Source organism: Rhipicephalus microplus, unplaced genomic scaffold (genome assembly GCF_043290135.1).
Source record: "Rhipicephalus microplus isolate Deutch F79 unplaced genomic scaffold, USDA_Rmic scaffold_23, whole genome shotgun sequence".
Lineage (NCBI taxonomy): Eukaryota > Metazoa > Arthropoda > Arachnida > Ixodida > Ixodidae > Rhipicephalus > Rhipicephalus microplus.
The window spans coordinates 2,067,721-2,094,128 of record NW_027464596.1 but is presented as its reverse complement, the minus strand read 5'-3'; the positions used below and the strand labels follow the sequence as shown (position 1 = coordinate 2,094,128).

The following is a 26,408-nucleotide window of genomic DNA, read 5'->3' as shown; positions in this document are numbered from 1 at the left end:
CTCGGCCTCCTCGCGCTCGCGACGTTCGCGCCTTTCAACTTCTTCACGTTCGCGAGCTTCGCGCCTTTCAGCTTCTTCACGTTCGCGAGCTTCTACTTCTCGCCTTTCAGCCTCTTCGCGGCGTGCTTTAATATCCACCCAGGCCTCATCGACTTCCTCAGCCGACACTCCCTCATGCTTCATGATCTCAAGGATCACTTGCTTTCGTTTCGCACGGCCCAAAGTAATGCCGAGTTCCTCACAAATTTCGATGAGTTCCTTCACTTTAAGGTTCTCCATCGTTCACACTAGCCTCTTGCTGTTTGCCCCTGTTAACAATTTACTTGCCGTACCCACTATAAGTCAACTAGCAAGACGCGCAAGCAACTTTTCACTCTCCCGTGTTTACCCCCTCCGCATTAACTTTGGTTTCAAAGCACTTTGACTTTGCTTGAAACGATCAAAGCTCACTCTAATGCTTCACACAGCCCTTCTCTAAACTACTACAACCTGAGCTAGAGTAGTCTGGTGAACTGAGGGGAAAACATCAGGCACTCACCGCATCGATGTCGCTGACGCCGGCCGATCCCACCGCTGCCACCACTGTTGCGAATGACGGGCCTATCCCACCGCTGCCACCACTGTTGCGAATGACGGGCCTATCCCGCCGAAGCCACCACTGTTGCGAAAGACGGTGACGCCAACACGGCCCCGGAGGCGCCACTGCTTTCAACTCCGCCGGGAAGGTCACCAGCCGTTTGGTAGCGTATGTTTATCAGCTCGCGACTGCTTCTGCGCAGAGCTGATAAGACGAGCGGACGAGACGACGGTGAGTTAAACAAGGTTTATGTACAGCATATTTACAGAGGCGTTACAATTTCGGCACTGGGGCCGACAGAGACTCGAAGAGCCGAGCTCTCCTCTCTAACACATAGGTCAGCCTTTCGCCTAAGACCGCTGATCGCGACACGCCGCAGGGCTTCTTTTATTTGCACCGGGTCCAACCAAAATGTCCAATCAGAAGCGCCGCTGGTCGTCAGGGCAGATTCCTCCAATGGGGGCCGCCGCGCCATGCGTCAGACCACCAGACACGCGGACGCCGGCTCGCTGTCACGTGCGCAGCTGACTCACTGCACATGGGCCAGAGGGGCGCCGCGCGTGTTCACGCCGTCGAGGTGATCGCGCCAGGCGGACTGCGGGCTGGCCTTGACCCAGATTGCCTTTTTCAGAGGCACGGACGTTTGACGAGGACTCGCTGGCATAACACTATCTACCGAAAAATGACGAGAACACACACGGGCAATCTTAACGCGCGAGCGTTTAGAAATAACCGACATCTGTATTGTCAAGCCGACGAATGCAAGGAATAAACGTCAGGGTCACAGCTGGAATCAAACCCAAGCAAACATTCTGCATGGCAATAAAGCATTTTACCACAGAGCTACAACAGGTCTTGCAACTACTTTTCAAATAGAGGCAAATCTCTGTGAAACATCAATAGTAGTTGCAGCCCTGCCTACCCAACTTCATAAACATTACATGTGTACTACTTTGATACAGCCGTCAGGTCGGGTTAGCGTGAATTGTGGTTAGGTGCCATGTGCTGCAGTTGATCTATGTAGCAGTGTCCAGGAGCAGCATCTTTGCCAGCATCAGTGCATTATATCAGCTTCTGGTGGTGGTAATACGCATGTTCCAGCTGGCATCGTTGCGCAAGTGCGAACAGCTGGTTATATGAACCCTTGGAACTCTTCAGCACGCGTCTCTGTGTGCAACATTTGTACATACATTTAGCGTGATATCATGACGCGTCGCCCAATAAATAATTACAACACGGTCTCCATCCCTCCGCATGCTTCACAACCAGGTTTGGAAAGCAATCTATCAGGCCCTGAACCGCAATGCTCTTCAGAATACTTTAACGGAAACATCTGTAAACGGGTAGAATCTATCCGGTGTATCTTTAGCCGAGCACTTCAGTGAGCACATTGCTAATGCAGTACAACCACTGGGAAGCACTGCCCATACTCAGATTCCGTACCACAATTCCGACACAGTGTTTTTTGCACCCACAAATGAAGCAGAAATAGTGCGCACATTCTTATCTTCAAAAAACAGCAAAGCTGTTGATGTCGACGGATTCCAGGTTGAAGCGATTAAGCACCTAATTGACCTCTTTGCTCCTTGTTTAGCTTACGTGTTCAATCCAGTTCTCCAGTCTGGATGCTTTCCAAATCTCATGAAAGTGTCAAAAGAATCCATCATATATAAAAATGGAGATATTATTGATGCTAATAATTACCGACCGATTTCAATTATACCTGTGTTTTCGAAGGCATTAGAGACAATAACTTTCTGCTGCTTGAGTAATTTTCTTAACAAGCACAACATACTTTCAAAAAATCAGCATGGTTTTCAGCGTGGCAAATCCGCACAGACTGCGTTGTTAACGCAAAAGAATTGATTATAAAAAAAGCTTACGCTGGGTGTCTTCATTGACTACAGCAAGGCAGTCGATATCCTTAATCATCACGTTTTACTCGGCAAGTTAGACGCCTATGAGGTGCGTGGTGTAGCCAATTCCCCATTTTGTACATATTTGTTCGAGAGGAAACAGTGTGTTTCAATCGCTAACTGTTTTTCTTCTTATAAAACCATTTCTTGCGGTGTGCCTCAAGGAAGCGGTGGATGCGCTGCAGCCCTTATTACTATGAAGCATCTTAAGGCCAATGCTCTTCAATATCTACATAAATGATATTGTCGACCTAAATAACGATGCTGAATTTCTACTGTACGCGGATGACACCAGTCTTTTGTTTCTGGAAAAAAATCAGCTGAGACTATTGTCAAAGCCCAAAGCGTATTATCAGATGTACTGCGGTGGTCTACTACTAATGGCCTGCTAATAAATGCGAAAAAAACGAAAGCTGTCTTTTTCAGGTCCAGGCGCACGGAAACTAATCTTCACCAATCGTTAATGCTTGAGGGAAAACTTATAGAGGTAGTGGAGAAACAAAGTTCTAGGTGTAACTTTTTCCGCTCATATAACTTGGTCATGTCATGTGGAATCATTGACCAGATCATTATCGCGTGCTGCTGGAGTATTGTCACGAGGTCGGCACTTTCTTCCGCAAAAAGCTAAAGTGCAAATCTACCATGGTTTGTTTTCCTCGCACACAAACTACTGTCTTCTTGTCTGGGGCACCACAACCTTAGACAACGTAAAAACTATTCACTTATTGCAAAAAAGGGCACTGCACTACATTGCAAATGTCCCATGCAGTGCTTCCGCTGGTACATTGTTCCACCCCTACAAAATGATCAGCATGCAACACATGTACAATTTTCGACTCATTAACAACTACTTGTTTGCGAAGGAACACTTCCGAACATTTCTTAAAGACTTATCAAACATAAGTCTTCAACACACGGATTCACGGTCCCGAAGCATAGACAGGTGGCTCGTTCCTCGTTCTTGGACGAATTATTTTCGACAGTTCCTTAGATATACATTACCATTCCTACTTAATATATATATATAAATGATGAGCACAAATTTTAATGTTCACAAAAAGAGAAATGCGAGAATATTTCTTCACCTTGGCCTAGTATATTTCTTTTTATCATGCTATGTTATCATTACTCGATGTATCGCATTTTTTCAGTCCCTGTCATGTTTATTTTGATTCTGTTCAGTGTATTCATGAGTGCAGATACATACTTATCAGTTTGGACTGTGACTATTTGTTCTACTGTTGTACTTGTAGAATATTCGTCTAAGTTTTTGTTCTAATTGCCTACTTACAATACAGCAAATTTTTAAGAGCTTTAATTTCAAAACTGCTGTCATGTACGTGGGCACCCTCAAAAGGATTTTCAACCACTGTTCGCCTGAGGGATCCCCCAACTGGTTGTAATAGACTTGTTGAAAATAAATAATGAATGAATGAACGTACGTGAAATCTGCAGAATTTTTTCAGATGTGAAGCGTCTCTCTGAATCACGTGTGCAACTCCACACGTACACTCGTACGAATGGGCCGCAACGCGTTCTCTTCGGCGCAGGTGTTGGAGCGGTGCCTAGTGGGTCAAGTCGCTGCTGCGCGTTTACGTCGTGCTCCCCTCGGACGCTTCCCTCACAGGTGCGCGCTGACGTTATTCTCTCCCTCACCCTCAGTACACTCGCCACAGCACCCGCAGCTTCCGGCTTCTCAACCCGCTCGCAACTCCCTTCCCCCTTTTTACCGCCCGCAACGCTCGAGTTCCCGTCGAGTGAACACGCTCTTTCGGCTCTTTTCTCTGCGATAAAATTTACACGAAACCCAAAACGCCTCCCAAGTCTGCGTTCAAACATACTTTTACTGAAGTAAACGCTACACTAACTTTCGCTTCCAACCGTTTTTTCCAGCACCAGCGTCGACGCCCGTGTCAACCGTGTCAACGTAGTGCGTACCTCTGCTGCTTCGCATCCCATCAAGGTTGCCTCTGTTTAGGGGCGAAGCTTCTTAAGGCCGAGGCTTCTCCATTGGTGTGTGCAATAGCCATGATGAAGATGAAGATGACAAGGATGGTGACGAACAATGACTGGCTTGTCTTCTAGGCGACAAAACATACAAAACAAAACTGGCTTGTGCAGTACATGGCGTCTCGACACGCTGTACGTTCAGTATGAGTGGAAACAATTGACAACCACCTGGAGAACGTGCACATGCCTTGCCTCTGCCAGCTTCAGACTAGATGCTATGCCAAGAGACACTGATGCCAAAGCAGTGATGCTATGCCACAAAGCAGTGAGGCAAAACAAAATTCACAAGTCAATGAAACATAGAACTTATGACCAATGACCTTGTATATAACTGCACACCTCATTGTCACTTATCTACATACATGGGTAAACAATGTGACGGGTTATTTAAGGTATCGCCAAACAAACCCATTGCTTCGCCCTTTTAGGATTCATCACTGCGTGGAATTGACGTTTTGTTTTCCTATATTTCTTTAACATTGCTTCCTACCTTCGCTTATCGTCCATCGTAGTCACCGATAGCCTGTCCTAGCGACCTTCGCGAGTGAGCAGTCTTGGACAATTGGTCGAGCTTGCATTTGTGGGCACTAACAACGCCGCACGCTTCAAGACCCTTACGCGGACTAGGAGGCAATCACATGATAATCTTTAAAAGCACCCGTTTGTCCCTCGTAGCCGTTGTAGTGTGTAACAAGTATAACATTTTGACCACCAAGGTGGTGCCGGTGAGAGATTTCTTCTGTGCGTTGTTGAAATATAAAAAATAGTGCTCAATCTACATGGCAATGGCTGATAATGGGGAATGAGAGACCAGACCATTCGGCTTTTAGTTAACGCGCACGCTGCGATCCCCATTAGCAGCCATTGGCATTTACATTGAGCCCTATCTGACAAGAAAGGGTTGCTACGTTATACTCGCTGGGTGTAACCTCCTAAGTTCTAGAAAGGTTTAGCAAGCGATGAGCTGCAAGGCCATGAATACAATGAACTAATATACACCATGAACTCGAGGTGGTTAAAGGTAAGATGTAGATACGCAGCGCAAGCAGTAAGAAAGTAAAAGCTGAATTCTGCTGTCTATCATTTCCCATTAGCAGCCACTGGCATGTACATTGAGCACTATCTGACACGAAAAGGTTGCTACGTTATACTCGCTGGGCGTAACCTCCTTGATTTTCGAAAGGTTCAGTGAGCGTTGGGCCACAGTGCCATGAATACAGTGAACTAGCATATACCAGGAATTTGAGGTGGTTAAAGGTGGGAAGCAGACCCGAAGCGCAAGCCGTAAGAAAGTGTGCGTGTGCCACCTCTCGTTTAGTCCTTGGGATGTCCGCTGGATGGCGGTGCTTATATATGGGGAATACATGATGAAAAGATGCGAGATGGCGGTACTTGGAGTGTTGAAAAGATGGACAAACAGACACACAGACAGATGCATGAATGGACGCATGAACGGATGCAGGGGCGGATGCATGGACGAACGCAGGGAGGGACGCACGAACAGACGCACGCACGGACGGGCGGATGGACGCACGGACGGTCACACAGACGGACGCATGGACGGACGGAAGCAAGAACAAATGGATGGACGAATGCTTCGCCCCACTCTCCATCATTCACTCCGAGGTTATGTGTCATATTTTTAAACTTTGTGCGCTTTAAACAAAGGCCGAATAAATTTGACGAGCGCAATTATGTTACCATAGATTCAAACGTTTATCATTTCTGGATAAGCGCTACAAGTTATGTATTGAAACGTTTTCTCTACAGTCACTATTTAAAAAGTTTGAACGACCTTTTTTGTTTATCACCAGGCTTGGCGGATTGAAAAAAAAAATATTCTGACGTGCTCTATATGGCTCAGACCAATAATGCGCTCATTGGAGACGCGTAGCGCTCATGTTTAGTTTTTATTACTTGGCGCTTTTTAGCTGAATTACCCTGTACTGGAGTACCGTTGGTGTGCACTGGGATTCAACTGATTTGTATGTCGCGTGCCCGTCCGTAATGACATTGATATTTCAACAGCGAAACCGTTTAGCCAGCCGTAATTTGTTTACCTGGCCAGCCAGAAAACCATGATTATGCTAAGGGGGTATGTGTGACTGCTTCATTCGAATGAAGCAGCCAGGGGTTATCTCAACAAGTCATAAACGGGTATGTCCTGCACAAATTGATTAAACTAAATTGCTCACCAGTGGCCCAGTAAAAATGAAGAAGCAACAGTTAGCCCAACGAATGGCTGCAAGGCGACAGCGGCGAGCCCATAGCCCTAGTGCGCAAACCGAAAAAAAAAAAACGTGAGGCCTGCGTGCAAGACGCAGCACAGTCACAACGAAAGTTAGAAGAGCGGCCTTTCAGAGCCTTTTCTAAACATTCATTGGGTAGCTTCTGCAAGCACACTTACTTGATGGCCACTACGGCATTAATAATAAAAATTTTAGAATAGTAGGCTGGCATTCGCTATGCAATTTTTTGCCATTCTTTGGAGAAGCGTTGTATCCGCTAAAATATTTCGAGGAATTTTGTGGAAATTGTTCATGCAGTGGCTGGCGACGATTGGGAGTTATGCCTGAAGTGCGTGCGCACCACAGTGAATGGCTAAACGAAATCAAGCTTTTCTATTGGGTTGGAGCATTGGGCAACCCACTCGTTACTCTATTCGCATTGTGTGACGATTGCTCGTTCTTTCGCTTTTTTAAAACGCTTTACAAGTCATATTACCACGATTGCTTTACCGACGTCAAGCCTGCCTAAGGCAAGTTTACCAACAAGTCCCAAGCACCGGCGGGGCTGAGTGGCATAATACTGGACTGGCAGCGAGCGGACCCGGGTTCGAGCACCACTGGGTTATTGGTACTGAATTTTTCTGCTAATTTCGCGCAATGTGGATCTACTGGCCCGTCGTCGTTGGCGTAGGCCTTGCATCGCTTTGGGGTCTGCTCGCAGCCGCCATTGCCTTTCCCGTTCTCTAGTATATTACAGGGAAAATTGTTATGAGATCACAACTCGGGTCACGCGCAGCGCCGTAGTAGTCAGCCGCCGCCACAGGAATGCATGTTTTACGCTGTTTGACTACAAAAAAGCAACAAATAGATTACCGTGTTAGTATATCTTCACTTACTCAGATTCTTAGTTTGTAATTCGTAGTTACTTCTCTCAGGAAACGGAGATGTACTATTCACCGCTTGCTCATGGCGTATTCGGTTGGGTGATTTTGAATGCTATAGAGCACACTTGAAAGGGGCTGCGCCTTCGGTTGGTAGAATTCAAGTGCTCGCACTACTTTCGGTTGATTTTTTTAGAGCCTCAGCCTCTGACTCAGAGCGCTCCCGTTCCACTCTGACTTGAGAGCATGGCGCAATCTGACCGGTATATGGAGGAAGGAAAGGTAAGGAGAGGCCCTGACGTCACTTGTTGTGAAGCCGCGATGAAGCCGGAAGTCGGCCATAAACATAAACTTTTCTTCTGCCACACAACTTTGTCAACAGATGTGTAACATGTTCACGCATATGTACACTACACACACAACACCTCAAATGTTTATATTTTTTCTGTTTCACTTTATTGACAATTCTTCGAAACATACAATTACACTGGTTTCAGTTTAGTATACTGCTTCAAGTACATAGAGACTACAAATGAAATACATGCTAATATATTCCTATAATTCTTTCAAGTATCTACAATCCCAGTGGTTTCCAGTTTAATACTCCTTCATGTACACATCACCATGATTTCACTATATACGCCTTCATGTACACAATCGTTCCCAAGAAGTGATGCACACGAAAATACATACCGATAGTGTTTTCAAATGTATACAATCACAGTGGTTTAAGCTTTGTATTCCTGGATGTATAACAATTGGTTATGAGAAATGATGTACATGCAAACATATATGGGTTTTCGCACATATCACTTTAGCGAATACTTAAAAAACCAATACAATGATCAAAAACAGAATAAGCTAAAAACGAACAAAAAACTGAGTCAGGACACACAAAAACAAAAGAGGTAATCAATAATTATGGGTAATGACACAGCTGGTTCATTTTATGCCAAATGTCCCAGCCATTTTGGCGACCATCTCAAGTGTATTCGAAAAACTCGTGTTGTATTGAAAATAGTGAACTTCTGGAATATTTAGGAGAGGAAAAATATTTGGTCAGGTGGCTATCTTCTGAACTTCCTGGAATGCCGTCTAGATGTTGTATGTGAAAAATTTTATTGTAAAAGCACCGCTATTTCTTTCTATATGAAACTCGGTCTACGTGTTAAGAAACAAGAGTTTAATTTGGGCGAGTTGGTTCATCGTGGTTGTGTGCTAGTCACAGCGCGACAACTTCAGGAAGAGAAAGAAAGGACAGGAAAGAGCACCCACTGTCAACTGAATTTAATGAATGTGCTACGAGCGCCTTTATACGGAGTACAAGAACAGTGCTCATGCGCGATGACACGTGTGACCACTACAAAATAATCTTAACTGAGAAAAGAATGCTCCCACTCGGAAAGGATAAGTAAACGTGCAGTGATGCACCGATCATTGGTCTTCCTGATAAAAAATACTTCTACAAACTTTAAATTGGCATTAAGTAAACCTATTCTCGTGATGAATGGTGCAAGATTGACTATTCCTGTTGCTGTTTAGTACACACACTTTTGAAAGCTTGCAAGGGGTGAAAAACAACACGTTAATATCATATCTTCTGGCTATTTTTTTAATTGTGAGACACGTTATGTGGTATAACATGGAAAGGTTTTGGTCATTCTGTTTTTTTGTTGGTCCTGTCTTCTTTAACTTTACTTTCTGCAGGAGCGTTTCACAAACGAGTGTGATGATTCTGTTAGGATATCCAGCATCTTTTTGTCTTTGAATCGGGTTTTTAAGCTTGACCTCACCCTTGTACTAACATGACTTCTGAAGGGTGGCCTGAATACATGTGGTGTCAATTCCTCTTTTTACTAGTTTTGAATGCCCACTATCAAAAGGCAGAACATTCTTAGCACTCCTGGGCTGATAGCACCAGCCAATACCCCAACAGCATCATCGCACTCATTTGCGAAACCCTCCTGCAGAAAGTAAAGTTAAAAGAAACAGGACCAAAAGGAAAACAGAATGACCAATGACCTTTGCATGTTACACGGTACTACGTACATAAGGTGTCTCACAATTTTAAGAAAAGAGCCAGCAGACATGATATTGTTGCTTTCCACCCCTTGCAAGCTTTCAAAAGTGCATGTACTTACAGCAACAGGAATAGTCAATCTTGTACCATTCGTCACTAGAATAGGTTTACTGAATGCCAATCTAATGTGTATGAGACACCGCTAACATGTGGAAAAATAAACATAGGTCAAACTGGGCAATGCTTTAATGATCGAGCAAGACAGCATGCTTTAAATGTTAAGAAGGGCTATAGTAGTCTCATGGCCGGACACCGCAAAGAAAGTAAGTGCAGTCCTAGGTTTCATAAAACACGGTTTTTGAAAAAAAGCAAGAAGAAAATATAAGAGATTTTAGAACTTTTTATCAGGAAGGCCAAGGATTAATGCATCAGTACACCTTCACTTATCTTTTCTGAAAGAGAGTATTCCTTTCTCGGTTAAAAGTATTTTGTCATGGTCACACACGTGTTGTTGCAGATGAGCCCTGTTGTTGTGCTCAGTATAAGAACGCTCGTAGCACCTTCAATAAAATTCAGTTGACAGCAATCTTTGCTGTCCTTTCTGTGATAAGATTTTTATTTTAAAAAGATTTTAATTTTCTTAAAATTTAGGTATAATGATGAGTTTTCATTGTATCACAACATGGAGCAAATTGTATCTCAATACGGACAAAAATCACGATTTTGTGACATTCGTGATATTTTCTCGTATATTTCAGCAGCTTGAGAGGTCTAAAGATATTTTTTCCTCAAAATATACTTTCTGTGGAGTAAGTACTCACTACACAGATATTCATACAAAGTGCAATACTGCAACAAAATGCAAACATAACACATTTTGGCTTGATTCTTGGAAGCGAATGTGGCAAAAAAATTGCACTAATATTATTGAGCTTCAAATACCTTACTCAAGCACATTTACTTAACATGTAGACCGAATTTGCTTTAGAAAAAATAAGCGTTAGTTTTAAAATGACATTTCCCACAAACAGCACCCAGACGGCATTTTGCCAAGGAGATTAGAAGCCAGCCACATGAACAAAACTTTTTTCTCGCTGAAATATTCTAGCAGTTCACTGTTTTCAACGCAGTAAGTCAGCACATTTTTTTTCAAATACATTTCAGATGGCTGCCAAAGTGGCTGGGAGGTTTGGCATGGAATGGTCCAGCTATAATTAAGCAAAATAACTTATACAAATAACAATATTTATTCATCTACCATGACCACACTAGAAAAAGTTCAGGCATTGTGACACTAAAATTTTCAGCGTCGTACTGCCTGAACAACTTCTTTGATAAACTCCAAACTCACGCCGAGAAAAAGCCGCTCTATCAAGGTGGTTGTTAAAGGCCTTGCGGCAGTAGACAATGTTGGAAATTTAAAAAAATCTGCTCATCAGTGCTGTCACACCTTCTTCGTCATTACCGACACGGAAGATTTTTCGGTCATCCACGTGGAGGTCCAGGAACTAGGCATGCTATAGGGGAGACCCGCTCAAGTTTGCCCGGCGACGCCAGCGCTTGCCTTTCCCCTGCCAGAAAAAGCGCACAACAATAGAGTCTTCCGACCCTTCCGCTCCCTTTGGCTTCCACGCATTTGCGAAGCACGCGCTGCACGTGAAACGTCCGTCGTTCCGCGATGTCACCCCAACAGAAAAGGGGGTGACATCGCTGCGTCGTCAACTGTCACAATAACCATGCAAACACGAAGAGGTCGACTCCACCAGTGAAATTCTACCGATTCCCAAACCGATGGTACGAAACAAGCAGACGACAGAAATGGATTAAAGCAATGCGCCGAAAAAAGTATGTAAACAATTTTTTTTTCATAAACATTAGCACGCGCACAATACATTCAAAATTACATGTGGTAATTCCAGCGTCACCGTTTCCCTAATCTATCGAGTTACTGGGAGATGCACGTCCCCATCTTAAAAGTATAGATTTTTCAACGCCCGTCTTTAGAGCACTGTTAAAAAATAGTGAATAAATATTTTATGCTGCTACTATTATTCGATATTGTTGGGGACGTAGTACTTGAAGCTGTGTGCACATGTGGTATTGGTAATGTGTTGTTATATATATATTTAAATCTACGTAGCGCCGACGGAAGTGTGTGGTTGCCAAAAGCTTGGGCAACTATGAAAAAAAGAAAAAAATGCATTAGCCATTGTTGCACGTCCGTTGGCAGATACAGTGAACTAGTGGTTACTGAGTGTGCAGGGGCAGCCCGAACAACACGGTGCATTTTTGATACGTGACCAAGATAAAATACCTTTATAGCAATGCGCTCTTCTCCTGCAGATTAGACACACACAAAAAAGTTTCTCTGAAAGCTGGGTGCTCATCACGATGGTACGCACGCTGTTCGTAAACTCAAAGTACCCGCGATGAGAACGGTGATAATGCAAGGAAAGACACGCGAGATAGGTGTCAATTATTGTTGTGGGTCGGAAAGAAGCCCCAAATAGACCATTTATTTTTGAAGTGTTGTGTATACACCGCACGATAACTTGGGTAGGTGCTAGTAAATTAAGGTATCCCAACTAAGACCAGTCACAGCGCAAGAACCGCTTAACCTAAAGCACGAGAAGCGGCCTTACCCATCCATCCAGGAACAAACATAGTGCATAGTACCCAGAGTAAACCAAACAAAACAAGTATATAATAATGAACGTACAGAAAGTTTTATTCACATCTAACGTCGTAAACAGCGTCGTCTTTCACTTGCGAAACGCACTTCGCTCTGACGAGGACGGCGTCGTCTGCTACAACTTGCTTCGCTGCCCTTTTACAAAATTGCTGCCACGAAAAAAAAAAATCCTCAATTGCGGCATCCTAATAAATGCGGACAGAGCGCACCGCACGCGACGCGAAACTCTCAAAAACACGTGCAGAACGCGTGCAGCGCGCGAGCAAAGAAACGCGTTTTCAAGGCAGGTTGAATGGGACAGCGGAGGGGCGAAGACTCGAGTAACCAGTTTTCTCCCCGCATTGACTGACAGCGCCACGCTCCGCAGCGCCTCCCCTATAGGCGTGGGTCTCCCCTATAGGCTGTGGTTGGGGTAGACTACGCAGGGCGTCAGCGGCACCCTCTCGTCCTGTATAAGAGCAAATATGATTTCTCATAAACTGATGTTCGTGCTTTTCCGGCAGCACCATATATGAAGAATGTGTAGTGTGCATCCTTTGAAATGGCGTGTAATTGAAATTACACTGAACTCGAAGCATACAACCCATACATTCCAATAATTTCGTATGATAAAGATAAGCTAGTTTTACAGCATACAGCCAATTCCCGAATTGAAGTGAAGTGTAAGACTACAGCTCAAAAATGGCACTTACGAAAGCCTGAACTCACCTAAGACTCAAATTTCTTATAGGGTAATGAGCCAGTGTGAAAAACAATTCTTAAAGCACAACATTCAAAACATGTAGCAATATTTAAAACGCACAAGAAACTTACCTCTTCATGTACAAACAGTGAAGTCATCTCTGCTTTCTCTTTTACATTAGAACAAATGATTTTGGGCGTGGCATTAGCGAAGAGGTCTGCAAAAAAAGTAAAAGATTTACTGACTTTAATCACGCCTCTAACAATGAGGAATTGTGACAATTCAGCAATCAGTGCGATTCTGACTGCCTCTATAAGGGCATCAAAAATGAACAATTTTCTCGTTCTTTCTACCCTCACAAGAAGCTCCGTCCATGGCACCAAATCCGAATTTGACGCTGTGCTTCCTATTCGCCTGCTTTCTAGACGTAGGCCTGCGAACAGGTATTCTGTGCACCTAATCCAGCACGAAAATTCGTCATCTATAATTCAATCATCTTTATTCATTGCAATTTAATGAAATATGTGATAGCTCGTCCAGTTTTTAAAGAGTTGCGGGCCTGCAATAGGCAATGCCTAGCACGTATGAAAGTATTTTTTAAAAACAATTCTTCAAAGCTTGCTTTCAGAAAAAGCGTCTCGCATATTTCGACAACCAAGCCTATCCTCTTATGGCAATCAGGGGCACGCTATTAGCGACTATTGACCACGGGATTTACAAACGTAACCCGTGCCTAAATACTCAGTTAAACACAATCAAGCAAGCACAAGTGCTCGAACGACACCAACGCGCGCGGACGCAGTCTACGTTGCAGCAGCCATGGCTTATGCTAGAGCTACCGCACATAGCTTCCACAGTCACGTATAATCTCTCGATTCTGTTATAACGCCGAACGTTATCGCAGATGAAAGCAAAGCACGAAAACGGCAAACGCAAATGAGAGAAAACAACGCACGGCGATGGCCACAACAACGCGCCTTTGGAAGTCGCTAGATCTTTCCCTGTCGCTGATGACGCGTGTCCTAAATAGCTTAAAAGACCGAGGCGCACGTGCTGGGAGCATCGTGCCATATCAGCACCTCAAACGATACCCTCTTTAAGAAAAAAAAAAAGCCATTTCGTACAGTGCGCCTCTGTATATTATATTTTTTTTTCTTTCTTTTTTTACGCTTACACCTACAGAAGCACGTTGCACATTTGAGTATTAATTGAAATGTTATTACGATGTAGCCTAAAGCGCATCTTGAAACAATATCAATCACTTTGAGCAGCGTAGAGACAATGTGCGATCAGCAACTAATCGCGCCCTTGTTAAGTGATCACATCACTCACTGTATGAGTGATGCAGGCACTTACACAACATCGCGCATAGCAGTGTGAACTTGTTAAGTGACACGTTTAATCGGGCATCTGCAAAAGGCCCGCGAACGCATGCTGTTGTAAATGGCTGGCAGCCTACTTCGGCAGAGCTGCTGCAGGCGCCCAGCTAGGGCTGTATGATTGCTACCTACAAAAACAGTACACTCACCGTTAACAGGCACACGTTGTCCATGTCCGCCGCTCCATGAATATTCCTTAATCCGAGCGTCACTTCGAACACGGTGTCATGCGTGACCACCATTGAAGATGCGCCTGTTCGCTAGAACTCACACAGCGACCAAGACCCCAGACCAACGCAACGCATGTGAAAGACGGATGAGACAGAGAGAGCAACGTTGACAGAGAGAAGGAGGAGGCACTGGCGGCGGCGCCGCAGGTGTCGACGCAGGTGTTCGGTGACGCAACTATTCGCTTATCTACACCGCCGTTGTGGGGCAACGCTGGCCCGAGTGACGGGGGGGGGGGGGGGGGGGGGAGCGGAAAACCCGCCAAGAGGGCGCCGAAAGGCGAACGCTATGGCGCATACGGCGGGTGGCGGTTCGACACGGAAGGCAATCCAGTTGCGCTTCAAGAATGACTCCTTGTAAACGGCAACTATCCTTCCACCCAGACGCACAGCAGCGCATGTTATTTCCCAGCCTCGGGTTCTTTGAGTGTTTTCACGGAATGCGACTGCAGTGGGCGAAAAATAGTGTAGCAAAACTTGCGGAAAACAAAGTGCACCCTGGAATGGCCAGAAACTATAATCATTTTATCCTCGGTGGCATTAGCAGGAGAGCATCTCTACACCTTTTTTCAAAAGAATTTCTTTTCGCATTGTCCGTGTCTGGCAATTACGTATATGGTGCCGCAAACACTGAATGGGTAGCCGAAGCTGGAACAAATTGATCCACAGTCGCGGATGTTTAGAAGGCTTGTCACGCACCACGAAACGTGCCGAGGATGTTATAATAAACTTCTTGCTGACCACATGATCAGCACATAATTCCATATGGTTGCCCAATGAGCTAGCTAAACAGCTGTAGCAAAGACAGGGCACGTCCTTGTTAAAATGTTGTTAATATAAACGATGGTTGTGCATAAGTGCAGTAACAGCTTTTCGTGTGGATTGGTCATAACCCACGTTTTTGAGCGTAGAAGCACCTCAGCATACCTAATCAGCTACCACAGCAAGTTCGTAAGCAATGATGAGGTACGAGAATGTGCAGCTGTTTTTCATGCACTTAATAGTCCTTGTACAGTGCGTTAACCACCACCATTCCTTAAGCTACCTCCCATATAGACTCCCAGTCTGAACAGGTGCGGGACCTTAAACACTAAGAAGCAGTGCCCCCCCCCCGCGCACACACACACACACACACGAAATTCCAGGGCGCACGGGCTGATACACACGCATACTTATTCACAGGCGCACACACATACACGTATACACACATACGGCCCCACATACACGCCACCGTAAACGCACGCATGCATGGGCGTACACATGTGCACGGGCACGCTTAACACAAGCACGGACTCGCACATACACGCGCACGCACACATGCATGGGTGTACACACAATCACGCTTACACACGAACACATGCGCAGGCTCACGCACCCACACCCACACTCGGGTGAACATTATGTGTGTGTATATAATCCATAGCAAACATGTAGCTTATAACCAACGCTAAGGAAAGCTTTCGTAACATGGATTGCAGGTAATTGCCATTATAGATGAAACGCCATTTGCTTCTGCTGGCATTCTGCTGTATTCGGAAAGCACCTTCACACATTCTAAGTGAATTAGGCCGTCATTTAATGCAAGGTCCACATATTCGTGCAGTAGCTACGCTGCTCGCCCCGCCGCGGTGGTCTAGTGGCTAAGGTACTCGGCTGCTGACCCGCAGGGCGCGGGTTCGAATCCCGGCTGCGGCGGCTGCATTTCCGATGGAGGCGGAAATGTTGTAGGCCCGTGTGCTCAGATTTGGGTGCACGTTAAAGAACCCCAGGTGGTCTAAATTTCCGGAGCCCTCCACTACGGCGTCTCTCATAATCATATAGTGGTTTTGGGACGTTAAACCCCACATATCAATCAATTAGCTACGCTGCTCGGCCGCCAATCCGAAGGTCGCGGGTTCGATGCTGGCCGTGGCAGTCGAATTAGGACGGAGGCAAAAAGGTAGAAGCCTGTGCACTGTGCGATATCAGCGCTCATTGAAGAACACTAAATGGTCAAAATCTCTGGAGCTTTCCACTAAGACGACCCTCATCATCATATCGAGGCTTTTGATACGTAAAATTCCAAATTTTATAAATATGTGTTCTTCTTTTGCTGCATATTCCATCTGATGAATCGTCACCTACACCCTTCTCAGGCACAAAAGCACCCTTAGAGCCTATTTTAGGGTGCTATCGAGGAAAGCACCTAAATAAAGGGGTGCTTTTTTTTCAATCGACCATTTATGCGTGTTAAAGAGTGTTGCAAAGGGTGCTTTCCCGTAAAATCACCCTTTTTACACTCTTTTGGGTGTAAATATTTTTACTGTGTACACTGAGAAATAGGGAATGCATGGATTCTCATTAACAGTATATACAAATGCAAGACAACCTTGAACAGAAGATTCTAGGATGCGAATTAAAACAGTTCAATGGACAGGTAGCCAGAGATGAATGAAGAGTGCAACTGCAAAAGGAAAATCACCTGTGCAATTCGTGCCCGATAAAACGAGCATTGCACCCCTGATCGTTAGGTGCATTGCTATTGTACGCACTATATTGCTTCGGCAACAACTGTATGCCCACATTTATGTATTTAGGCATTACAGAACGCACGTCGAGGTGCTTGCCTCAAACACGACGTCGCGCGACGCTCTCTCTCACCTAAATTACCAATTACAGTAATCCGAAACGACAGACACATCACAGTTCGCTTCGATGAGCTTCCTACTTTTCTGAAGCGAGGTTGGATTGACGAAAGAAGCTTGCCAGGCTCTTTATTTTCTGGAAACTGCGCCTGAACACCAACAAATAAGAAAGGAGTATCGACGTTCTCTTGTGGTTGGCTCGCTTTGCACTACCCATGGAGTAACGGCCAGTGCGGCAATGTGGGCACTGGTGGCGGCGTTTCTCTCAGCACCGCCTGGACAGAGTCTGACGTCTATCTTTCTGCTATTTAAAAATTTTCACGATTCTCTTAAGGAGATCCAGCTACCGGGCTCGTTACATGACATGTCAATGCCAATCGAAAATGGCAGTTCCGTCATATGGTTAAATTATAGCGAAGTTTCTCTTGAAACGACGGCTTCTCAGCCTATCACCCGTAGTGGGTAGGTGTAATTTATTGAAGAACAAGCAGCTGTTCTCCCTCTATGAAGTTGAAGCAAAGGTAGAAGAAGAAAACTCGCCACGCGGTCGCGTGCATCACGGGACAGGGTTCCGCGCTTAGCAATCGCCTGCCGCCAGGCCCTGATGTGCGTAGAGACTGTCTTCTCAGCTACAGGGCTCCACGACGGAACCACTTCTAATCGCCTTCTCTCGCACTGCTGTCAAAGGTACGCTCTGCTTGTTGTTCTATACGCATCGCAAGTACAGGCTACTTACCGCTTACATTAGCATGCTTGTAGCGTGAGAGCCGAAGAAGCTTCCACACTTGTTGGTGAGGCTCCCTGCAGGTTGTGTATTTATTGCAGTGCATCTCACCATGCTGCACAAACACACAGATTATGGCGGTTCAGCACATCAATCTGCGCACTAGCTTGTCCAGTGATAATCACAAGTAGAAACGCAGATATTCCCAATTTCGCGTAAGCTACGAATATGGAATTTGCATCTTCTACGTAGAGCGCGGCATAAAAAATCATCGATGCTGCCGTCGCAGTATTTTGGCTCCAAGAGCCCAAAAGCCTGTGCCCCAACGAATTGGGATTCCCGTTGTAAAAATAACTCATATGATGATTCGAAACAATGAAACTGTTGTGTCGGCGAGCGGCGTCCGACGTCGAGGGCCCGACGACTGAACGGGAGACACAACGTGCACCGGCACGCGCCCCCGACACGCACAGTATGAAGTGAGTTAACCAGAGCCCGCGGGAACCCAACAAAGACTGAGCCGGCCAGCGGCCGTTTATTGAACGACACACAACGGACACGCGGACACACGTGATTGGCTGCATGCAATCACGTGTGTGCCGTTACAGACGACATCTGTCGACAGAGCTCACACCAGGGCGCACTCAGTGCGCGCGCCACTCACAGGTGGCGCCACGACGCAACATCATCCTCCCCGTCGACAAAATGAGCATTATTACAGGGTAACACTAGAGAAAGTCCCAGGATCTCCACTAAGGAATGTTCACGCCACACGAGCGGCGGGGAGAAGTACAGTTCGCGCACAGGCACAAGTGGCCTAATACAACAGATACGTCACACATCTTGTGAAACGAAATACACTGCAAAAATACACAGAACTGAAAGTCTCCTACGATGTCGTGGCTGGGCCCACTTGCCACCGCAATAAGGAAGAACTCTTTTGACCTTAAGTGACAAAATCTTTGAGCCAGTCGGGTCGTTTTGTCTGACGGCGCGGGCACATAGAAGTCTCAGTAGAACTTGTTGGAGTGCGACCAGGTTCGGTCGTCTTTGAAACCCTTGTAGCCCTTTCACTTTACCTTTCCCCAGGGTTGAGATTTAGTGGATTACTTGAAAAAGGTACCCGCACCGGGTCCTACTGACTTCCCAACGTTCCTTGGGGAACAACTGATTCAGACCCTTCACTATAAGAGATCTCTGACGAATCAGAGTCTGCCTGAAAACTGGGGGTGGAGCCCTGCAACGTAGGTGCACCAGGGGACTGACTGCCACAAAGATCTAAACTGGAATAAGAGTAAACAAGGTCTTTGGGTGTAGTAGAAAGGGCGGCATTCTGGAAAGAATCCCTAGGAAATACTGTTAACTTGGATGCATTCCACACTTTTCCGTCACTGAGGAGAAAAGTGGACGGCGCAACCTGAGCTTTCACTGTAAAAGGCCCATTATACTTGAAAAAGCATTTCCTATGGAGTCTTATCTTAACCAAATCGCCGACCTTTATGCGGGTTTGCTGCGCACCTTTCCTTTTGTCAAAATACTCTTTGCTCTTATTCTGTTTCGCTGCAACCTGATTCCGGACATGAGGCAACTCATTGGGCTACTTCGATACTTTAGGACGAATCCTAAAGTTGCTAATTCCTACTTTGGAACGAGGTTGTCGACCGTGCAGCAAAAAAGCTGCAGACAGGCCGGTCACCGCATGTGGTGTGACCCTATACAAACTCAAAAATTGTGTGATGCTCCTCGAGGCATTTTTACCTTCAAGTCTGGCTGCCTGCAAATGTTCCTTAAGAACCCTGTTAAAGCGTTCTGTTTGACTGTTGGCCTGGGGGTAATAATTGGACGAAAATATATGACGGATGCCCTGTTCCTTTAGATATTCCTGAAATTGTACAGAGACAAATTGTGGACCATTTTCAGTTACTAAGAACTCTGGTAGCCCTTCCCGGCTAAACGACGATTCCAACAGCTTAATGACATCCTCTGTGGAGATAGAATTCGCGCCAAGAACCTCAGGCCATTTATTAGTAGTCGACTAAGGTAACAAGATACCTGGGAAAAGATACATTTAACGGGCCGACAATGTCCATACCCAACTTTTGCCACGGCCCTTCAGGTCATTCAACGGGCTGCAACGGGGCTACACGCGGCTTGGCCGACTTGTCTGTCAGCTGACAGATGTGACAATGCTTGACATGTTCTTCTACAGAACGATTCATTTGGGGCCACCAATACCTTTCACGCAGAAGTTGCTTAGTACGTACTATCCCTTGATGATTTTCATGTGCTAATTGGAGGAAAGTAGGTACCAGAACACTAGGAATGACTACACGGTCACCACGCATGAGTAATCCGTCAACACAAGAGAGTTCATTCCTAACATGAAAGTAAGCCATTAACTCATTGTTTATATGCTTCTTAAAATGCCAGCCCTTGGGTACACATTCACAGACTTTTTGCAACGTCACATCTGCATTCGTTGCAAGTTGGATGGTTTCTTTGTCAACTACAGATGTCACTAAAGACACTATTTCTTCATCCTTGCTAAGTTCTGGACAGGTCTGAATTGGCAGCCTAGACAGGGCATCAGTGACCACATTTTCTGAGCCCTTCCAATATTCTATGTCAAAGTTGTAATACAAAAGTCTAGCTGACCACCGCGAAATTCTTAAAGGCCGTCGGCCTGCATCACCTGCGGCTAACAAAGCAACTACAGCCTGATGTTCGCTTCTGAGGGTGAAACTTCTACCCCAGAGGTGAATATGCCACCTTTCACACGCGAATAGACAGGCAAGCGCTTCGCGTTCACCCACAGAGTACTTTCTTTCAGTATCTGACAAGATTCTCGACGCAAAGGCTACTGTTTCAAGCTTAGCACCATACCGCTGCTGTAACACAGCCCCGATGCCCACGTCAGATGCATCGGTTGTAACCACCACAGGTAGCTCAAGATTAACCACCTTAATGACAGGCGAACAAGTCAGGCGCGTTTTCAACTGGTTAAAACTGCGTTGGGCATCCTCCGACAAGCAAAACTTTTGGCCCTGTCTGAGCATGAGACGAAGCGGTTCAACTAGGTCTGCATAGTGATCAATGAACTTGGCATAGTATCCTGCCAGACCTAAAATTGACTGTAAAGACTTAATGTCTGTTGGAGCTGGGGCATTTACTATAGCCTTTACTTTACTTTCTAATGGTGATATGCCATTAGCTGAAATCTGTTGTCCCAAGAAGCTAAGTTCTTTCACGGAAAAAAGACATTTATCATTCAACTTCATGCCACTGTTGGCTATGCAAGTCAAGACTTCAATTAGGCTCGCGTCATGCTCAGACTGAGTCGTACCCCACACAAGGACATCGTCCAGATAGCAAATTACATTCTTGCAATCTTTTAAAATCTGGGACTTCATTTTTTGAAAAACTGCAGGTGCGGACGCCAGACCGAAACAGACACGCTTAAACCTGAACAAGCCATCATGCGTGATGAACGTCGTTAAGCCCCTACTGCTCTCCTCAAACAACAGCTGGTGATAAGCTGACGCTAAGTCTAGCTTAGAAAAACAAGTGGCTCCATGATACATCTGCAACAACTCTTCAACGTGCGGCAAAGGATACCCATCGACGATAATTGCCTTATTCGGTTCCCCGAGACCTACACACAGCCGGATGCTTCCATTTCTCTTGCGGACGACGACGAGCGGCGAGACCCACTCGGAAGCGTCGACGCGTTCGATGACATCCGAGTCCTTGAGTCGTCGTAACTCGGTCGCCACCTGATCGTGAAGAGCCCGAGGGAGACGTCTCAGCTTGGATGAAACCGGAGTCACACCTGGCCGCCGTTGAATGCGATGAATGAAACCCTTGACGAGACCCAACTCGTCGCTGAAGAGCTGCTCGAAGCCTGAAGGCACGTTGGAGGGACACTGCACTTCACATGATGCGAGTCGACACGTCAACGACGCGCCGTCAATCTGGATGCCCAGTCGCTAAATGGCGTCAAGGCCCAAAAGCGATGTGCCCTTATCGGTGACGTAGAAGACCACGGAGCAAGACCGCTGCAACACTTTGACTGGAGCTTGGAAGGAGCCAAGGATCCCGATGCGCTGCTTGGAGAAGTTTCGCAAGTCGACTACAGCTTTGGACAGGCTGTGCTGTTAGATGAAATGACGCTGAAAGTCTTCTGCAGTCACCAAGAATACAGACGCTCCTGTATCCACCAGTAGTCGCAGGGTGACACCATCAACCACAGCGTGGACGACTAAGTCTTTTCTGGATGAGGTGCTAACTGTGAGCACGGACAACAAAAGACGATCCAAAGATAACACTGATGAGCTTGAAGTTGAGTTCGACTGAGTGGAGGCCTGCTGCTCCGGTACGACGTCGACGGCTCCCCTCAAAGAGACGTGCTTTACAGGGGCAGTCTAGCGGCACATCGACGCGAAATGTCCCCAAGCGTTGCACGTATTGCAACGTTGACTTCGGGCTAGACAATTTCGAAACCTTGAGTGGTGCCGTCTGCTTCCGCAGTGGTCGCACAATTGAGGTTGGAAGTCGCCTTGAGACTTCTCATTTGGGACTGGAGCACGGTACCCCGATGACGACTGCAGCTGAAAGTCGCCATCTTGGCCTCCCGGACCTGGTGACGCGACGTCACGGCCTCCCCGACTGGCGCGGCCATTCTTTCTCTTCGCGCCGACATATTGGGCGCCTTGCCCAATGGCTTCGACATGTTCAGGTTGACTGGGAGCAAACGCTCGGTTCGCCAAGGACAATGCTTCGAGCGTCCGACCGACTTCTTCCGCTTTCTCCAAGGACAACTCTTCGCCGTATGTCAGCAGCTTCTCTCTCACCCACAAGTTGGAGGAGCTGTGAATAATCTGATCACGAACGCGTTCCGCGTACGTGAGCCCAAACTTGCATCGCACGGCTTTATCTTTCAGGACTGTCATGTAGTCGAGGAAACTCTCGCCGGGGAGTTGACGACTAGTGAACTCGTGACGTTCAACTAGCGGATTAGTGGACGCGGCGAAAAGCCAGTCGAGCTGCTTGACGAGACTGTCATACTGTGTAATGGCCGGAGCCAAATCTCGGTCAGACGCCGACGTAGTTGGCGCGGCGTTTCTCGGAGTAGACGCCGCATTGCTCGTCTCGTGTCGGGCTTCTTCCTGTTCGGCTGCCGCGAAATACCTCCACTGTCCTTCTCGTCCCAGCAGGCTGACGAGCGCCGACGCACGACGCGCGTCGTTCTAGTCGCTGCCACCAGCCGCCTCGAGGTGGGCCTGAAACATTTTTAGATGCGGAAGCATCTTATACTCGCGCCTTGTAGTGCGCCATCCGCGCCATCCGCACCGCTTCTCGAACATTCGACAGCTGACGCGCGCGCATGCGCCGTCGCGCCGTCGCCCACTCTTCCACCATCTGTGCATCCCTTCCTCCTCTACACACAGCGCGCTTCACTCCTCCACCATCTGTGCACCCTTCCTCCTCTACACACCGCGTTCGACATCTACAATTCTCCTGATTCTCCAGTGGACGCGCATGTGGCGTCGCGCTTCGAGAACATTCAACAGCTGACAGTGCATGCGCCGTCGTGCTGTATATATACTCAAGGTCGGCGCTCGCTCGCTCAGTTGCCGCTCGTCGGTTGGTTTGTACGGCGCGTCGACGTCCAAGGTCGCGGTGAAATGAATTCCAACGAATCCACAAACACAATGATCGACGTCCCTTCGACCAGCGCCGCCCTTTCGCATACGTGTGTACGTGTTCACTCATTTAACACCCCCTCCTACAACCACGTTAACCAATTTAGCCATCGACCCAAGTAAGTCGCACTTTGTAACACCCCGTTAACCAATTATATGCTCCGCATCCTCCTCAGTGTTCCCCCGAGGGAAGCTGCGGGCAATGTTTTTTCCAATGAGTCCACGGAACCGGGGGCGGCCCCGGCAGCTGGAGGAAGACAGGAAGGTGCTCGAAGAGAGCCATGCCGACAGGAGAGGTGGTGTGGAGCGGACCAAGGGCGAAGGCCTAGGCGAGAGCTTGCCAGAGTCTGCACACAAAAAGCGCTAGGCCTCACGGGTTCTTTCAGCCGTGGTAGGAACCGAGGCGAAGAACATCCTCGTCGCCATTCTGTTGTGTCGGCGAGCGGCGTCCGACGTCGAGGGCCCAACGACTGAACGCGAGACGCAACGTGCGCCGGCACGCGCCCCCGACACGCACAGTATGAAGTGAGTTGACCGGCGCCCGCGGGAACACAACAAAGACTGAGCCGGCCAGCGGCCGTTTATTGAATGACACACAACAGATACGCGGACACACGTGATTGGCTGCATGCAATCATGTGTGTGCCGTTATAGACATCTGTTGACAGAGCACACACTAGGGCGCACTCAGCGCGCGCGCCCCTCAACGGTGGCGCCACGACACAACAGAAACCAAGGAGTGCATTAGTTGTGTTTGCGTTAGGGACCCGTCAGTTAGTACGAATAGGATGTCTTCAGAAAACCAGAATTCCTGTAAGGCACGCGCAGAAATCTACAATACCAGTACAACGTAGCGCCGAGGATGGCTCAAGAATGTCCATAGTTTACACAAAATACCGGTCAGCATGCTTACCCATTGCAAGGTCACATATTCTTGCATGCGCGCTGGTGACATCGTAGGGCAAGTGCCTGTGCGTATGGCTCTTAGTAACCTGATCTATTCTAAAACAGTCCATTGCCTGCGTTGCCATGCTTATTGGCATGGCTTTTGCTTTTGTATCGCAGTGCATCTGTGACAAGAGGAAAGAGCGAGAGGAGACGAGGCCCAACGGCCATGGCTTCAGTCAACATGGTGGGGTTTTCCAGCGCCACCCAGTCCACTGGCCCAGGCAGCAGCGAGACCATCAGTCCCAGCGCATATGTGTGAGTGTTTTCCTCGGCATCTAACCTGCACTGCCTGTGTGTTCAAGCATCAATTTGACATTTGCATATTTAGCAGCTTGTAAAGTAATCACATTTTGTTTCAAGTGATATAACTTCAAAAAAGCGAATTACGTCGCAATGGCCTAGCCATCAATGCGTTCATTTGAATGTCACGAAAACGGTGTAAAAGAAATAATTTAGGTGTAGCCACTCTTCGCCCGCCGCGACGGGAAGCGCGTTCAGGTAATATTTGGCCTTAGTACATGCGCCGCGGCTACACTTTGCGTACAGCAAGCACTTTTGGATCTATCTAATAATCTATCTATCTATCTATCTATCTATCTAATTACCTATCTATCTATCTATCTATCTATTTATCTATCTATCTATTTGGCCGCCTACATCTAGTAGTTCTGGTGACCGCCTCTATAACATGGGGTAGAGCAAGAAATGGATAGATCAGGGAAAGCACGATACGTGTTTACGAGGGAAACAAGTATCGTGTTTTCCCTGATAAAGGCCGGTCCCCAGCTGAAACCTCGGAAAAATAAAAAGTTTTTGTTTTGCCCGTCCTCCACTTTTCGGTATATATATATATATATATATATATATATATATATATATATATATATATATATATATATATATATATATATATATATATATATATATATATATATATATATATATATATATAATACAGGAGCACAGTGGCACACGCTCTGTGCCAGCGTGAAAACAGACGTTGACGTCCGTGTGTGGCTCGTGCTTGCCGGGTTCCTGCTTGTACCAGCTTTTTGCGGCTAACGCTTCTTGAATAATAACCTGTGTTTTTACGTGACCTCAGTCGTTGCTTTTGATGGAAACGTGCTGGGTAACGTCCTGGAGCTCCGCAGCCGTAAGCTATCATCTGATTCCGCGATGACCGAGCGCGTCGATCCCCCACAAGCCTCTTCCACGCTGCCGCCTGTCATGTGCCCTGGTGTACTGCGTCTGCGTGATCCACCCAGTATACAACGGCACTGAAGATCAAAATGTCGAGGACTGGCTGGCAGAGTACGGGCATGCCAGCGCCATTACCAAGTGGGATTACCCTGCGAAGCTGACTCACGCCATCTTCTACCTGACAGATTTGGCCAACCTATGGTTCACCAGCCACCAAGCCTACATCCCCACCTGGTCGGTTTTCAAAGAGGCCGTCACCTTGTTTTTCGGTCGTCCAGCCATGCGCAAGCTTCGCGTTGAACATGGCCTGCGGGGACAATTTCAGCGAAATGGTGAGATCTTCACGAGCTACATTGAGGATGTGATCAGCCTCTGTAGGCGAGTTGATGCGAGGATGACGGAGGCTGACAGAATAAAGAATATATTGAAAGGCATTGATGACAACGCTTTTCATATGCTTGTGGCCAAAGACCTGCAGACCGTCACGGCCATGATTCAGCTATGTCAATATTTCAATGAGCAGCGAAAAGCAGCGAAAAGCAGCGGATATTTTGGCTTTGGAGTGCAAAAGCAGTGGCCCGATTACAGCGTGTTAATG

General features: G+C 46.7%; 1 protein-coding gene across 4 annotated transcripts in view; it reads left to right on the top strand.

Moving 5' to 3' along the window:
- The window catches only part of LOC119159877 (uncharacterized), a 90,363-nt gene that overhangs the window by 19,920 nt on the left and 44,035 nt on the right, over positions 1–26,408 (top strand). For 3 of the 4 annotated variants that reach the window (XM_075883986.1, XM_037412693.2, XM_075883988.1), the window contains exons 2-3: positions 5,966–6,129; positions 24,728–24,865. In XM_075883986.1, the coding sequence (XP_075740101.1) occupies positions 6,028–6,129; positions 24,728–24,865 (240 nt within the window). In that variant the 5' untranslated portion in view covers positions 5,966–6,027. The remainder of the gene's footprint in view (positions 1–5,965; positions 6,130–24,727; positions 24,866–26,408) is intronic. The other variant, XM_075883987.1, reaches the window with a different exon arrangement.